Source organism: Astatotilapia calliptera, chromosome 14, assembly GCF_964374335.1.
Source record: "Astatotilapia calliptera chromosome 14, fAstCal68.1, whole genome shotgun sequence".
Classification (NCBI taxonomy): domain Eukaryota; kingdom Metazoa; phylum Chordata; class Actinopteri; order Cichliformes; family Cichlidae; genus Astatotilapia; species Astatotilapia calliptera.
This window is the reverse complement of record NC_137435.1, coordinates 38,807,686-38,820,828: the sequence shown is the minus strand read 5'-3', so window position 1 is coordinate 38,820,828 and position 13,143 is coordinate 38,807,686. Positions and strand designations below refer to the sequence as shown.

General features: G+C 42.1%; 1 protein-coding gene across 5 annotated transcripts in view; it reads right to left on the bottom strand.

Annotated features, from left to right (window-relative positions):
* Window positions 1-13,143, bottom strand: part of bcas3 (BCAS3 microtubule associated cell migration factor) — a 312,938-nt gene that overhangs the window by 193,645 nt on the left and 106,150 nt on the right. For all 5 annotated transcript variants that reach the window (XM_080289123.1, XM_080289122.1, XM_080289124.1 and 2 more), the window contains 2 exons: window positions 10,051-10,247; window positions 9,672-9,769 (listed from right to left, as the gene is read on the bottom strand). In XM_080289123.1, coding sequence (XP_080145249.1) covers window positions 9,672-9,769; window positions 10,051-10,247 — 295 coding nt within the window. The remainder of the gene's footprint in view (window positions 1-9,671; window positions 9,770-10,050; window positions 10,248-13,143) is intronic.

Sequence of the window (13,143 nt, the reverse complement as noted above, 5' to 3'; positions counted from 1 at the left end):
GCAGCTGCTCAGTCTTCACTGCCCTCTGGCACTGCACCACAAACACACACACACACACACGCGCACAGGCACACATGCACTTGCTGTGTAGCTCTAATGCTGGAGGGCATTTCATCTCTCGCAGATTAAAAGTGCTGCAGCACAAAAACACCCAGAGAGAGAAAGAGAGATAAGAGCAGCACAAAAACCTGATCAGCACTCACCCATATCAATCCTCGTCACACCCTGATCTCTCTCAGTCACACACGCACAATCGCCATAAATCTCTGCATGCGTCCCACCCCCGCCGTCCCCAAACACTCACAAACGTGCGTTTAACTCGGAACATTTCCTGAAGATTTAAAGCGAGGGAATATTAAATCTCAGAGAACATATAAAGACTAAGAAAATGGTAAAACAGGGTCAAATAGAGCAACTCAACACTTATGTAAGACACATTTTCTTTCAAATAAACTCAGTGCCAGTTACAGGAACATTTTGCACAGCTTTTCTGTTACATATTAGAAAGATATTCAAAGAATTCCAAGACCAGCAGGTGAACAACATGCAAATGTAACACTTTTGTTACTTGTTTTAACCCAGCTCTCTTTTCTTTCCGATTTTCCAGCAGATCATTTTTCTTCCTCTTTCTCTTCCTGATAAAAGCTCAGCGTTTCCCCTCCACCTGATTGCCGGTGATGACAAAATCAAACAAGCAGCGGTGATGACTGCTGAGATTGGCTGTTGTGTGCTGTCACCAGCCACAGGTCACCAAAGACACCCTGAGGCAACAGACAGGATGGGTGGAGGGGCAGAGTGGCAGCGAGGTGACAAAGGTGCCTATTGAGGAAAATAAAATCAGAAGAGGAGGGGAGTGGTGGGGGGTTCCCGGGAAATGAGGGTATTTGTCTTTAAGGAAGAGATCGGGTGGCCGGGCATCTTTCTGGCCTTCGTGATCACTGTTGTCAGCGCGACCGTTATAGTTCAAAAATACAAGGGCCCTTTATGAGGCTGGAAGGTAATTGTGGGGTATAGGTTACTGGGGTATGTGTATTAGAAAAGGAAAGAGACAGAATACCACGACACAGGTGCCTGCTCTTTTAAATGGCTGCTCAAGTATGAAGAGGAGAGAGAAAGACGACAGACAAAGTGTGTGTGAGTAGGTTTGTGTGTGTATTTTAGGGGGAAACAAACCTCTATCCTTGTCTTTCATGCCGTCACTCACAGCCCGCTCTTGCTTCCTAATCCTGTATCGGCGAAAACAATGACACCGGGAACACCCCCTATCGCCTCAGGGTGGTGCTAATGGTGGTAGAGAGGTGGAGGGTCACCAAGACAACAGGACACTGTGCTGGCGGTGTAAACGGATGCATGCATGGATGCTGAAACTGACATAAAAGCTGACTGAAACGCTCTAGTGTTTGTGTCTGTTTCAGTTTATGTGCAACATTCACATTTCCTGTTTGAATTTTTGTTTTCATTTAAAGGTTTCAGAGATATCTGAGACGACTCAGGGGCCGAACCACTGTGAGCAGCGGTGAGCACTGACACCTCACAGCAAGAAGGTCACGGGTTCGGCTCCATCCACTGGCTTGGGCCTTTCTATATTATATTCTGGCTTCACTTCCATTCAGACGCATGCTTGTTTGATGAATTAATGACTCTAAATTGTCTAAAATGTCTCTCTTTCTCTGTGTTGGCCATGTGATTGAACGGAGACCTATCCAGGGTGTAGCCCATCTCGTGCCATGGCACATGGGTAGACCCCAGCCAAGAACAGCACTCGAAGACCATTTGAGTAATATCCTTTGTAAAAAACATGGACGCAGACAATGATGTCATGTGTCACAACACCTACTAGCTCCTGTTTTCAGTGTTGACTGAAACGGCCAAAGAGGCTAAAAGCATCAACATTTGGATGAGAAGGTGGCATTAAGCATCTATAGGAACCAAATGGACATGTTATACAAAGAGATGATATCAAAGCAAAGTATGGCTGCAGAGGCTCAAACTCAGAGGTGTCAGGGGTACATTAAACCAGATGTTCTCCCTCTTCAACAAGTTAATGGATAATTGCTTAATTACTTTGTGTCGTATGAACAGCTGTGAGGGAGGTTTTTATCAGTAGGAAAAGCTCTAACACTTATATATAAAGGTAATGACAGGAACATTTATGGCCAGAAATGACCACAGATTTCAAGCAGCTATAGAAGTGACCCTCGCTCTCACAGCATTGAGTCCTTAGATCTAAGAAAAGACAATGACAGGAACTAGACCTAGGATCCAGATTTAGGGAGGTGGTGCTCAGAGGTGGGAATCAGAGTGTGTTCAGGTTCTAAATAGTTGGAGAATTAAAAAAAAGACTCATGAGTACCAAAAGCAATTCTACTGTTGGAGGCAATACAGATCTGAATGAAGAGTTTAATCTCATTGATGTTTTTTTCTTTTTGTGTTAGTAATGAACTTACTGTACAAAGGGAAATGTGTTTCCATACAATCATATTTGTTCCTTTGGTAGAGAATTTGAAGTTTGTATAAAATAATAAATAGACAGGTAATGTAGAGGAAAGGAACAGCACACACACACACACACACACACACACACACACACAGCAGTGGTAGCTTAGCTGTGAAAACCTGGGGTGGGTGTGTCTAACGCTGACCCCTCACTGATTGATTTGATTGGTGGACTACCACACTAGTTAAATTACAACAAGGATGAACTTTCAGTATACATGTCTATATATGCAAGACACACTCTGAAGAAATTTAGAGTGTAGCTTTGGAAATTACTGTAAAGCTTGAAACTGTGACCAAGAATGCATCGTCTATTTGAGCATTTTAGTATTCCACACTGGTCTGAGAATCTGACCTAAGTGTATCACAAACATACAGCAAACCCAGTGCCAAAGTCCAGCAGTGCTCTGAAGTGTATTCAGCTTTCTCTGATAAGGCAGCTTCATCATGTCCTGCCTGTTTAGCTCTGCCGCCAGCTAACACACTATCACTGATTCACCACCACAGATAATACACACAGACGCGCACACACGCAGATGAAAAACAGTGAGGCAGAGGCGCGGCGACAAAGATGACGAACAAAAACAACAAAATGGCTGATGCCACAGACGGGCCTTTTGTTGTTGTTGTTTCCTGTTGTGGAGCAGGGTGGCTTTCTTTACAGAGTCAAAACACAACTACAGTCGTGTGGACGGGAACTGGGAGATTTATCAGTGCATGAACATGCGCGCACACACAGGTAAAGATTAAACAGACTCTTTCAGTCTTGCGGTGTTATCTGTTTTTCTGGTCTGTCTCCTTTTCTTTCTTTTTAGATATGACCTCCTGGGCCACAAAACGCCACTGTGTAGTCTAGCTGGGATTGAGGCTGTCTTTAAACACACATATCCCCCCAGCAAGGCTTGGGGTGCAGATAGGGCGCATTGATACCAGCTACACGTTGCTCCTGTGTTTTGCAGCTGGTGGAAAGTGAGACAGCAGCGTTGCTGTCGTGCTCCCGTGTCCCCTCCTTAAGAGAGACATGCTGGATCAAGAAGTCACACTGTACATCACTTTCTCTGTGTGTGTGCGTGAGCGTGTCCCATGCAGATGGCGTCCCATCACCTCAGGGAAGACAGAGATAAGCAGAGTGTATGGGCTGAGATAAGATGCGAGCAGACACTGGGGAGACTGACTGACTGTAAGTGAGTCACTGTAGGAAGAGCTGCAGCTTTATGGTCTTGCTGGGTCTGAGGACTCTCACAGACACTGTTGCAGTTTCACAGAAATGGCTCGAAAACATGACAGAATTCCTGCCAGTGTGGCAAATATTACTCAAAAGAATGGCAATGTATGGCACATACATCGGTTTCACACTATTTCCTAGGCTACAAACGTGTCAATTAACATGCTTTTGCATGTCATATATTACACGTGAAGGTAAGTTCACATGTAATAAACACGCACTCCAGAAACAAAGCTCTGCTGTATATGAAACTGAACAACAAGACTGACACACTTTAAGGTTTGTTTCTGATGTGATGACAACTGATATGACGGCACACAAGCACACGTGTCCTGCATATCTCACATGTGACACAGAACAGCAGCGCATTAGCAAAAACATTAGTATTAAATAGGGCTGCACGATTAATCGTTAGAAAATTGCGATCTCGATTCATACTTATGTGCGATCTCATTTCCAAATGACAACGATTAAAAAATTTTTTTTAAAAAGGCGACGACGATTGTACCGCATTTTGATCCGGGACGTAATCTGCATGAAAACAAGCGCTCACTCGTCCTGCTCAACAAATGACGAGGGCGGATACCACGTGATACAGAAGCTGTGCCGTGTGATGCTAAAATTAGCAGGAGAAAACAACGGAGAGCACGTCAGGGATGACGAGAAAGTGACAGGAGAAAATCCGTCCCGGTCAACCACCCAAACATCAATAACGGGAACCTTATACAGCGCTTCCCTATACACGTCGAACTCCCGCAGGCACAAAGAAATCACGGAGGCTATCACTTATCACCTGACCACAGATATGGCTCCCATCAACACTGCAAAACGAGGGATTTAGGAAAACGATCAACACCCTAGACAAACGCTACACAGTGCCGTCCCACAACTATTTTTCTGTTGTTGCACTACCTGCTCTGTACACGCAGCGTCGAGCAGCGGTGGAGACGGAATTTCAAGCAGTACAACATTTTACGGCAACGACAAAATGTGAGACATTTGTTGTTTTTATGTTTATTTATTGTTTTTATGTTCAGTCTCAACTGTTACGAAGTTGATGTGCAGTTAATAAGTGCAATAAATATTTATACTGGAAAAGAAAATCGTGAGAGAATCGTGATCTCAATTCTAAGCCAAAAAATCGTGATTCTCATTTTATGCAAAATCGTGCAGCCCTCGTATTAAATAAATAAATATTTTTTAAAGTCTGATAAGATTTAAAGATTATTGTTAGCAAGTATCAGAACACATTTTAGAATCCAGAGTAACTGTATGATGTTACAGCACCAGTTTAAACAGACATAACTAAGTGGACAGAACCATACACTAACCAAAGATAGACATCATTAATATTTGTGTCAGAATAAAGATGAATGCATGCTGACCGCAGCTCCTATAACACACCTGATGGAACTGTAAACCAACAGCAACAAGTGGCTGGGTTCCAGCCCAAATCTATTATGTAAACTATGTTGCTGTCAGATTATTGTTTTCATTAAACCAGATGCTCCTATAGTTGGCTGACAGGGTATACCTGGTAAAACAGCTGACTACCTGGTTTGTATTTCAGTACATCAAGAAGAAACACTACCCACGTGTTTTTCACAGTGGCCATGCTCTGAACTATACATCACCATCAGCCTTAATGCAGATTTTGGAAAATATATTTATTTCTGCTCTAAAGTTTGGGATTTCAGCACGGGAGTCTACGGGGGCTGGCTCAGCCAACTGCAGTCACGTTGATGACATGACTGGTCTTAACAAACTGCACACTGGCACATTATTTGTCTTCATCTTAAAGTCGATAAATGTTGCTAATGTTCAAGTTAAAACTGAATTGTAGCAGTTTTCATCAGCTTTCTCTGTATTCTTGTAACCACGGTTGCAAATACTCACTTTTAAAATGATCTGAAGTCACTTAGATAAACTGTCTGCACCTTCAACCAAAGTTCTGCCACACGCATTCAAGTTTCGCAGAGGGTGAGACCAAAGTGATGTGCGTCTGTGATAATGGCGGCGCCATGGCAGTGGCAGGACACAACCCCAAACCCACACACACAGACACTGATAAGCATCACCTCCATCCCTCGGCCTGGCTCTGTCCTGTCTCTCTCTGCTCTGAAGCAGTGAGAGAACACAGAAAACACAGAGGACGCTGGCTGGAGATGGCTGAAGGAAGAAGATGAGCAGAGGTGGAAGCAGAGATGTCACCATATCAGAAATGTCGTTGTCAGTACAGGTAGAATTTCACATTCCCCACATTCAAAATCACCCTACACACTGCCTGCATATTCCCTTTTACGAATCAATATCATCCCTTAATAACTGCTTTAAGTCCTCGGTGCATACGCGGCATCTTCAGAATTTTTGCATCGAACGGTTCTGGTGACGTCCCTCTGTCAAAGTGAAAGACACGTAACGCTCTGAAGATCACAGCAGAGCTGCCTCACCAATGAAACTGAAAGGTTATCCAATGCTTTTGTTTTATCACCACAAAAACTGCAAATATGTAAACAAATAAGCACATCAGAGGATGTAAATGAACATTTACCTCAACAGTTTATCATAGAGCCTGCGTGAATGAGCTTCAAGAGCCACAAAGACTCAATAAGAAAGACATCTGTAATGTGTTTCAGTATTATAAATCACAAGGTTTAGAATTTATTTCATTATTAAATAATTAAATAAATACCAAAATTCCAAGCAGTGAAGACAGACGATAAATCAGTGTGGGTACTATAAACACAGACTAATATATTTGTGTATGTCAAACTTAATTTGCCTCCTCTTTAAACATTTCAGCGTAATCTTTGGATTTCATTATATTGTTTAATTTATTATAAATGTACAATTAATCATTGTGAAACAGCTTTAACCATTAATAATTACATTACTGAAAAAAAGATTTGTTCTTCATAATCTGTGAAGTGGAATTTAATTCTATCAAATCTACATGTTAACAAAATAGTCGGGTACCTTCTGTTTTTCTTTTCTTTAAAACACGATATTACAGCCGAATGTGTGGGATTTGTTTTGTAACATGTATTTAAATAATGTAAATACAGGTTATGGGTGAATGGCAGAAAGTGGTCATGTTAAATAGCAAAGACAAACACGGTAAATAAATAATGGTCAAACCGCATCTACGTGAATCGGTTCATAAAGCACCTCTGTTGAAAAGCAAAGGCTGGACGACAAAAGACGTGCAATCAGATGTGTAAAACTATTTGTGACACACCTTCTTGTGACACCCGTCGCAAATATTTCTTGACGCCTGACTGAGCGAGCGGTGGCTGTGTGTCAGTGTGAGGGCAGATCAGATGAATGAAACTCTGTCACAAGACGCAGCAGATAATGCCACAGATGCCACAGACGCTTCTCTATCTCCTTTATCAAACGCAGAACAACAGGATATAATGTCACGCAATAAAGGATGATTCCTTGAACCCACTGGCAGTAGGACCAGGCTCACAAACACACTTTCGCAATGCCTGTGTTGAGAGTAAAAGACATATTTTACAGGAAATCCTCTGAGTGGGATTGGATTATCAAACATCATAACCAGATTAAAGCAGCCATGCTATTAAAGATCACTTGGAGTCAAATCAATCCTGTCAAATAGCTAATAGACTTTGCAAGCCTATTCAGACACACTGTCACACAGTGCATATAAATAACACTGGAATACAACAGCAATGCCAGAGAACATCTATAGCTGTGTATGGTGGGATGTAGCAGAAGTGCAGATTAAGAGTGTAAAAGGCTTTGCACTCCTAATCCACCTGGATGGGATTGTTCAGCTGTTATTCAATAACAGAGCGAATCTCTTTGCAGATATGGTCATAAACATGACTATCGTGCAGTTAGCTGGGTTAGGCTAACTGGCAGCTCGAATGTGTGTCTGTGCATCAGACTGGTGACCCGTCCAGGGTGTACCCTGGGATAGGCTCCAGCCCCACGCCCCTGACAAGGATGAGTGGAGAGGGGCATGAGTGGATGGTGTTTTTTAAAATGATTTATATCCTTTCGTGTTACACCTTGGAAACGTGTCTGTCATAAACCTTGAAGCAAAGAAATGATTACCTGTTACTTCTATTAGTATGCACCTCTTCAAAAAAGCACAGTTATTTTGGGACACTTACTTTATAATTGCAACCAGGAATGTTAGAGCACTTTAGCCCACTTATAGACATTTTTTGTGTTTTTTGTGTTCGTCTAGTTTATACCATAAACCTAACTGCTTAAATGTGTAAATAAATTAAAGAGAAAGAAGTAAGTGAATAAAGTGTTTTTTAAATTCTAATGAATTTTTACATTTTCAATTTCTATGGCCTATAAAAATGCGTCTCATTGCCAAGACGTCACAAAAGAAACATCTCATGATAAAACCAGTGAGCTCTAAGTTGTTGCAAAACATACTGATAGTTGTAGAAGAATTTCTAAGGCTACGTTCACTCTGCAGGTCTTAAAGCTCAATTCCGATTTTTTGATCAAATCCGATGTTTTTGTCTGCTCGTTCACACTACAAATAAAATGCGACAGCAAACGCACTCTAGTGTGAACGCTCAAAGCGGCGCATGCACAAAAGAAGACGTCACACACAACGCGCTCTGTTTAGACCCAGAGCAACAGTATTGTTTGACTGATGGCCTTAATCTAAAGACTTCGGACTTTACGTTTCCCAATTTTTGCTTTAAGTTATTTTGTTATTTACATAATAATGTAAATAACCTAATAATGATCCTTATTGCTGTTTTAGAGAGGAGCAGTGCTTCTAGCTGCAGATTTCTGCCAGAATCTGCAGATTATACAGTACAAAAAAATGTTCACGTTTCTCCAACATTGTCTTCCCAACAGTTTCACTGACATCTACACGGGATGGCCAGGAAGCGTTCACAATGTCTTCTCCGGAGCAGATAATTGGCGTCTGTCTTGTGTCAGTGACGTAAAAGACGGATTTAATGCGACATGACCATCAAACAGCAGTCGCTTTCTGAAACATCAGATATGTATCGGATTCAGCACCAGGTCGGATTTGAAAATATCGGATTTGTGCCGTTCACACTGTCAGACCATGATCGGATATGGGTCGCATAGGGTCAAAATTTGATGCACTTTCGCCTGCAGTGTGAACGTAGCCTAAGGTGTCAGTGGGGCTATAATCCAGAAATGGAAATCCCTTTCACCTTAAACTGGTGCTCATTTCAAACAGGAAGGAAAACAATTATCAGAAGAGTTGTCCAAGAAGCAAGGATCACTTCTGGAGAGCAACAGAAAGACCTGGAATCAGGAGGTACAAGTGATTAAAAAAATAAATAAATAATGCACTCAACCACCATGGCCTTTATGAACACTCACCACACTCGGTGGGTTAAGAAAAAGCATGCTGAAAGCAGGTTTAAAGGTTGCTGACCAACATTTAGACACGGCTGTGAAATACAAGGTCAAAAGGCGCTGCGCATATCACCCCCAAAACACAAAAAAACCTGCTGCCATCCACCAGGATGATGACGAGGAAACGTCGAGGAGACTCAGTACAGCTGTTATTGCTAATTGAAACTCTATGGAATGAACTAAAGCTCAGAGTTTATGGGGAGGACCCACGAAGACTTTTTGTGTGGAAGACGAACCTGAGCAACTAGTTTTTTCATATTGGACATCACCAACAAAAGCTTTTGTATCAAGTGTATAAACATACACTTTTTCTGTGTCATTTTTCATTATTAGACATAACTGTCGATTTGATAGGTTTTAACATCTGCATGAATGTGTGAAGTACAGAAGACAGAGCGGAAACAATGTAACAGCCTCAGCTGATATAACTGATGGGAACAAGATACAACGCATTTAACAACTTCACACCTCAGCAAAGTATCTGCAGTAAAACAATGAAAGAGAAGAAGCAAAGGTGTACCGCAAAACAGAAGAGGGGATGTTTAAAGTTTCTTACCTGATCCTGCATCCATGATGTTGGACTGGCCACGACGATCAGCCACCAACCGCGATGAGCCGGGCATGCTGACAGGCTCTGAACGTACTGGCTGGATCCTAAAAATGTTTGTTATGCATCCGTTAATACACACACTCACACACGCGCACACATAAAGAACACACATCCACTGGGATCCAGATGCTTATTTAACTGGATCTGGTCTGTTGTTTCAGTGATTAAGTATAAAGCTGCCGACACTACAGGCTTCATTGATGTGGACTCTATCCATGATTATTAGAATATTAGGATAATTTCTGATTAATGACCAGCTCCACGTGTAGATCGTCTTTGCGTTTAGGCTGGTGTGTATTTCTATGAGAACAAATTTAAAGTATACCTGAGGCTGTGGAGGTCCAGGTCGTCTGTGTCAAAGTCCAGAAGGGGCTGCTGAACATCGCTGGGGCCCTGGGACTGAAGCACCGAGGATGAAGAGGAGATGACTGTGGTCTGGCCTGAAGGATGAATTGTCTTAAACTGAAACTGGGGGCCCATCCACAGGCGCCGATGGGGGCCTGTATGAGTCACAATCTCCACCTGAAATCAGAGGTTTAAACTAAATAAGGTTCATTCAATTCAGTTTTATTTAGATTCTTAGGAAGATGCATTCATTTGTCTAACGTGCTCCAGGCTGGATTTCACAGGGTGGCTCTGGCATCTATGTGCCAACGCTGAAAAATCCCATGCAGTACTCAGATGAACTCAGTTACATGGCATCAAACTAAAAGCTTGCTGTACTTGTGTACCACTAAAAGTCTGACGATGATGTCAGAACTCATCAATGTCTTGTGTGTGTTGGAAGTGCTAGCAGCCTGATGGGAAGCCTTCCCAGAGGGTTAATAGAAGTGTGACACTAGCAACGGCGTGGCAGCAAAGCTGAGGTGAGGCCTACAGGGACAATAAGATGGCACTGCTATGGCAGGCGGTCCATGGGCGCCTGAGCTGAGTGGCACTAATGCTGGCTAAAAGTAGGATAGGAGAAGGTTATGGAGTGGCTCACTCATAAACATCAGACTATTACTGCCTCGTCTATTCTCCATCTCCTCTTTGCCTTTATTGAACAGCCGTCTCCTGCCTCGCACTCCTGCTTTTCACTGCTCTCCCAAGCCGTCTCTACTTTGAATCCCTGCAGCAATTAGCACGCCTCTTGGTGTCTCGCTATTCGGATGTCATTATCTTTACTTCATACACATCTGTCTCTCAGCTCAGCTGAGTATTTTCTTCCACTATGGCTTCCATGTGCTAACATCTTAAACAATCTCAACTTTGCTGTGTCTGTTTACACAGACATTAGATATGTGAGGTTCATCACAGCTGTGCAAATTAGGCCACAGAAGGAGGGAGGATTGTCACTTTGCATGTGTGTATGCTTTTCCAGTTAACACCATCAATGTCACGCCCAGCTGCAGAGCCGAGACAGCTGCCAGCGTGCTCTCTTTGCAATGGCACGGTAGGTCCAGATGTTACAGTCCAGTATCAACCCCAAATGCACATCCCCTTGCAGACTTGTTGGACAGAGCTAGTTGACATGTTGCCACAGATTTGCCCATGCTGCTGTAGCCTCGACACCAAATGAGATCAAGCTAGCTGCCTCTGTCTGTGCAAAACATTTTTTTTTCTCTCAACCTTCGCATTTTCTCCTTCTTTATAGGCTGAATATTTTTACTCTTATAGCATCAGTACTATCTTTAGAAAGTAAGAAAAAAAGACGAACATCCTGTGCAAGTTTGGCTATTTTGACTGGCATCTTATAAATGACTGTCTGAGGTTAAGAAGCTGCACAAATATTGGCTAAGCTAATTTGCTTGTCAGTTGTTTTCATTTAATGAAGTATTTACCATAAGCATTTAAGGGGTTGTGCTTGTGCATTTTTTAAATGTTCCTGTTATCTAATACTTAAAGGCAACACATCTCTTGCAAATTAACTGTCCTCTAATCCATTTACGTATTAGGAGACAATTAAGAGATGAACCGAGGTGGACTGTATAAGGACAGGAGTTTGTGTTGTCTACTCAGTCAGCTGAAGGGCAACTGACACTGACAGGCACCAAATGGCACAGCACTGCAGTGAGCTGAAGCACTGACATGGAGGGTCACAAACCTCACATTTCATTAGGGGATGGCCGATCAATTCTAAATCCCAATCTAATGCCAAAATGCCCACTGAAAATCTAATGAGGGCCACTGATATGATATAATGAAATCCACGAGGCAGTAGTTAGCCTCTAATTCAATATAGCCTATATGTATTTAGCTCTTCTCAATCCACAAAGCTATTATGCTTGGTATCTACGCTTTTCTTCATATTCTAGAGAAACCGAAGCAAAGAGGAAACTAACCAGTATACCCATATATCAGTTATGGTATAATATCCCAAATTCTTTGTCCAAATCATTTAATTTTAATGCTGGAAGAGCTGTAGAGTTAAATCTTCAACCACTGACACATACATTTTTATCACTGCTCTGACAGGAAGTCACCCAAAATACAGGTTAGTGCGAGGGATAGTTTTGCTCCTGGCAAACTATCATGGCAGATTTGAACCAGGGCCTCTGCTAGCTAAGCGAAGTACATTTTACCCAATCAATTATGTATGCAGTGGAATTATTGATGATGAAAATGTAGTGGGCTACCTGCCGACACTAGCGATAAGTGCTACTTGTGTTAACCAAGCTGAGAAGACCTGGGTGAGTGTGTCGCGCACTCAACCAGGTTATTTCAGTACAGATTTGAATTGTGTTTTTATCAGGTAAAAATACAAAATAATTTGTTTTTACAACACAATCACACAGTTATGTCAAAACATATTAAAATAAGGACAGTTATGTGTAGGGTTTTCACTTGGGTTGGGAAGAATTTTCCAACTAAAATAATTTACATTTTTAAATTATAATTTACCTTCTTTCCATCATTAAGGGGAAAAAGCTATCCAAATCTACCTGGCCCTGGTGAACTGGTGGCAGCAGCAAGAACTGCAATCAAGCATTTGAGATAACTGGCAATGAGGGTTTCACTGTGGAGGAACTCGGGGGATTTTCTGAGCATGACCAGCCTATTTTGGTCATGCCAAGTTATCTCAATTAGACTCATGTCCAAACTTTGAACAGGCCTCTCCAAAGCATTTCATTTGGTTTAATTTGATTTTTTGTCTATTCTGAAATTGACTTGCTGGTGTTTCAGATCATTGCCTTGCTCCATAACCCAAGTTCGCGTCAGCTTCAGCTGAAGAACGGATGGCTGGACATTTTAATTCAAGATTTTCTGTTAGAGAGCAGAATTTATCATTCCACCGATTACGACAAGTCATTCAGGTCCCGAAGCAGCAAAGCAGTCCCAGAACGTCACATTATTACCATCATATTTCACTGTTGGTATGACATTCATTCATTTTCCAAAATGCTGTGTTGGTTTTATGCCAGATGTAACGAGACTC